Genomic DNA, 2,531 nt, shown 5'->3' with positions numbered 1-2,531 from the left:
ATCTCAACTCACCTTCAGGTTGTGACTCTGATTGTGATTTTTCTTGAAATAGGGCGATAAGGAAATGCGACCTTATGTTTACTCATTTTTGTATTCTTGTCTGTTTTTTCTAATGTTATGTAAATATGGGGAGTGTTGTCAAAGTGACATGACATTGTTAAGTTGGCCATTTGGTCTATTTTAAAAAGAATACAGCTAGAATTTCTTCCTTTCCTGGGAACAATAAGGGTTTCTTATATCTCCCCAAAAACCTACTGTTTTTTGGAGGAAATCACTCTTTGCACACTCTAAGCACTATTTAATTGAGGACCACCAATTGTAAACAAGTCAGTGATTTATCCAGCGGTGATTGGTCCACTCCTTACAAGTCCCGCCCATGCTACAACCAGCCCCTCCCCTATCCGCGCTATGCGGCTCATAAACGTGGGGAAACAACAAGCAGTAACTTCACCTCCCCTCATTAAAAACAGCCGACACTGTCTCTACACTGCAAGTTAAGGTCACATCCAAAGAGAGGACTTTAAAACTGTTTCTTAAACAGGTGTCAGCAGTGCACAGTCATCTTTCCTCCTGCTGTATGCGGCTGTCTCGTGTGCTTCCGTGACATGAAAACAGTCCCACACGCGCCTGATTCCGTCGACATCACTTGCCTTCCACGAGCGGCCACGATGGTTAAATGTCCTGTTTAATGTTCGAGGTACGTAAACTGTGACTTTACATTGACACATGCCTGCAAAAATAGACACAGGCATTTTTGTTTTGCTGTATTCCTGGTAACAAACACATTCTGTGGTCATGGAAAGAGTTAAAAAAAGTGTCATTAGAATGTACTGTAGTGAGTGTTGTGTATGCTACGTGCTGCTATGGCACTAGTAGCCTGTGACATATTAGAAAATATTGTTTTTCACACGTTTCCACTTCTAAAAGCTGCAGTGCTGGGCAACAGTAGACCTTGTGTATTATTGCAATATGTCAGGTTGGTGTATTGACAGTTTTAGAGCAGTGAACCTGCAGACCACATGAAGGTGTTCAGTGAAGGCAGTTATGATACATTATAAGTTGTGTGTATTGAATAGTTTATTTGCTTAAAAGATCTGAATACTTGATAAAATATTTCCCAATATTCACAGGTAGTGTGGATAAAGCTGTCCTCGTGAAACTTATTTTCATATTTGAGCATATCAATTCTGGACCCCAGTAGTTTGTAAGATTTGTTTTAAAATACTGTTAACTGTCTTTCTCCACACTGAGTTTTGAGACACAAAGTCCATTCAATTTTCAACAATTCAACAAGGGCCACTTTATATATATCTTTAGAGCTTTCTATCATATCTCGTGGTTTCCTTTATCTGATGGAGTTTACTGGGTTGTCATGGAGATTGTTTTGCTGTCATGGCCAGCATAATGGGTAGAATGCAGTGTTTATTACTTGTTGATTCTTGGAGACTGTGTTCACCAACTTTCTTGCAGAACGGTTTATTACATTTCCCAAATAATATTGTTGCGAGTTCTTGTGAACATGCGAGTATAGAAATGGAGGTCATGGAAAAACATTTGACAGAGGGCGACCTTTAAACAATGCAACAACCACGTGGGCTGGATGAAACGTCATCACTTCTGCTTTTTCTCCATCCATCCATTTCCTTTGTGCTTGTGTAACCAGGTTGAAAATAACCCTTACAGTGAAATTAAAACAAGATAATAAATGTCATTTAGCTATACAGTAAGTGTTGTTAAAATATCTAGTTCATGCAAAGACAGCGATTCAAAGATATTTCACAACGGTTTAAAAAGGGAAAGTGTAATACATATGTTTAAAAGACTAAAATGTATAATTATAAATATTGTGTTTTATTTTGAAAGTCAAGGGTTGAAGTTGGCAGGAGGGAAGGCGGGAGAGGGAGTGTGCGTGAGAGTGGTGGCTTGACTGACAAAGTCGTGGCACAGAGAGTGAATTCAAGTTGACAGTTTATAGCAAATAAGTATGTAGGCTAGTTAGTGTCTCAAGATTATCAACTCGACAGTCTTCATATGGATTCTTTTCTACACGCTGTCTGCAAGGAACTGATTACCTTTCTATTCCAAGTTTGTCCCAGAGTAATCCACGTGTGTGTATTAGCTTGTTAGCAACTGAGTGTTTGCATTCATTAATACAGTGAATGGACTCTTAGCCACGTTATAGCTAACTCAGCTGGCGTTATTGGCTTCAGTTCGGGGTTTTTCGGCATGAAAACCCTGAAAACCTTTATCAGTTTTGCTGCAAGTTGGTGACAGTGAGGAGTTTTAGACAATACGAGAGAGCACTTCGTCGCTGGACACCTTCCCGCCACCGTTGATCTCCATCTGAGACTGAGGGATCGGTACAGCTGCAGTTTGGAGTTGAATAAGGTATCGCTCTGGTTTTATTGCTCATTTGAGTGAAGAAGACAAATAGTTTTGACTTTCAACGCTCTCAAGCATCACATCAGGCCTGCAACGTGAGGGGTGGAGGACAGGGATGCTAGTTTCATGTGGGTGGATATATGGGCAGT

The 2,531-nt window shown here is 40.2% G+C and overlaps 1 protein-coding gene across 1 annotated transcript in view; it reads left to right on the top strand.

Moving 5' to 3' along the window:
* Positions 1-438: 438 nt before the first annotated feature.
* The window catches only part of LOC104945637 (cAMP-specific 3',5'-cyclic phosphodiesterase 7B), a 23,235-nt gene continuing 21,142 nt past the window's right edge, over positions 439-2,531 (top strand). Inside the window, exon 1 of the mRNA XM_010771347.1 lies at positions 439-697. Within this exon, the coding sequence (XP_010769649.1) occupies positions 677-697 (21 nt within the window). The 5' untranslated portion in view covers positions 439-676. The remainder of the gene's footprint in view (positions 698-2,531) is intronic.

The sequence above is a fragment of the Notothenia coriiceps genome, unplaced genomic scaffold (assembly GCF_000735185.1).
Source record: "Notothenia coriiceps isolate Sejong01 unplaced genomic scaffold, NC01 NC01_scaffold00009872, whole genome shotgun sequence".
Classification (NCBI taxonomy): Eukaryota; Metazoa; Chordata; class Actinopteri; order Perciformes; family Nototheniidae; genus Notothenia; species Notothenia coriiceps.
The sequence above is the reverse complement of the archived record's forward strand: the minus strand, read 5'-3'. Positions and strand labels throughout refer to the sequence as shown.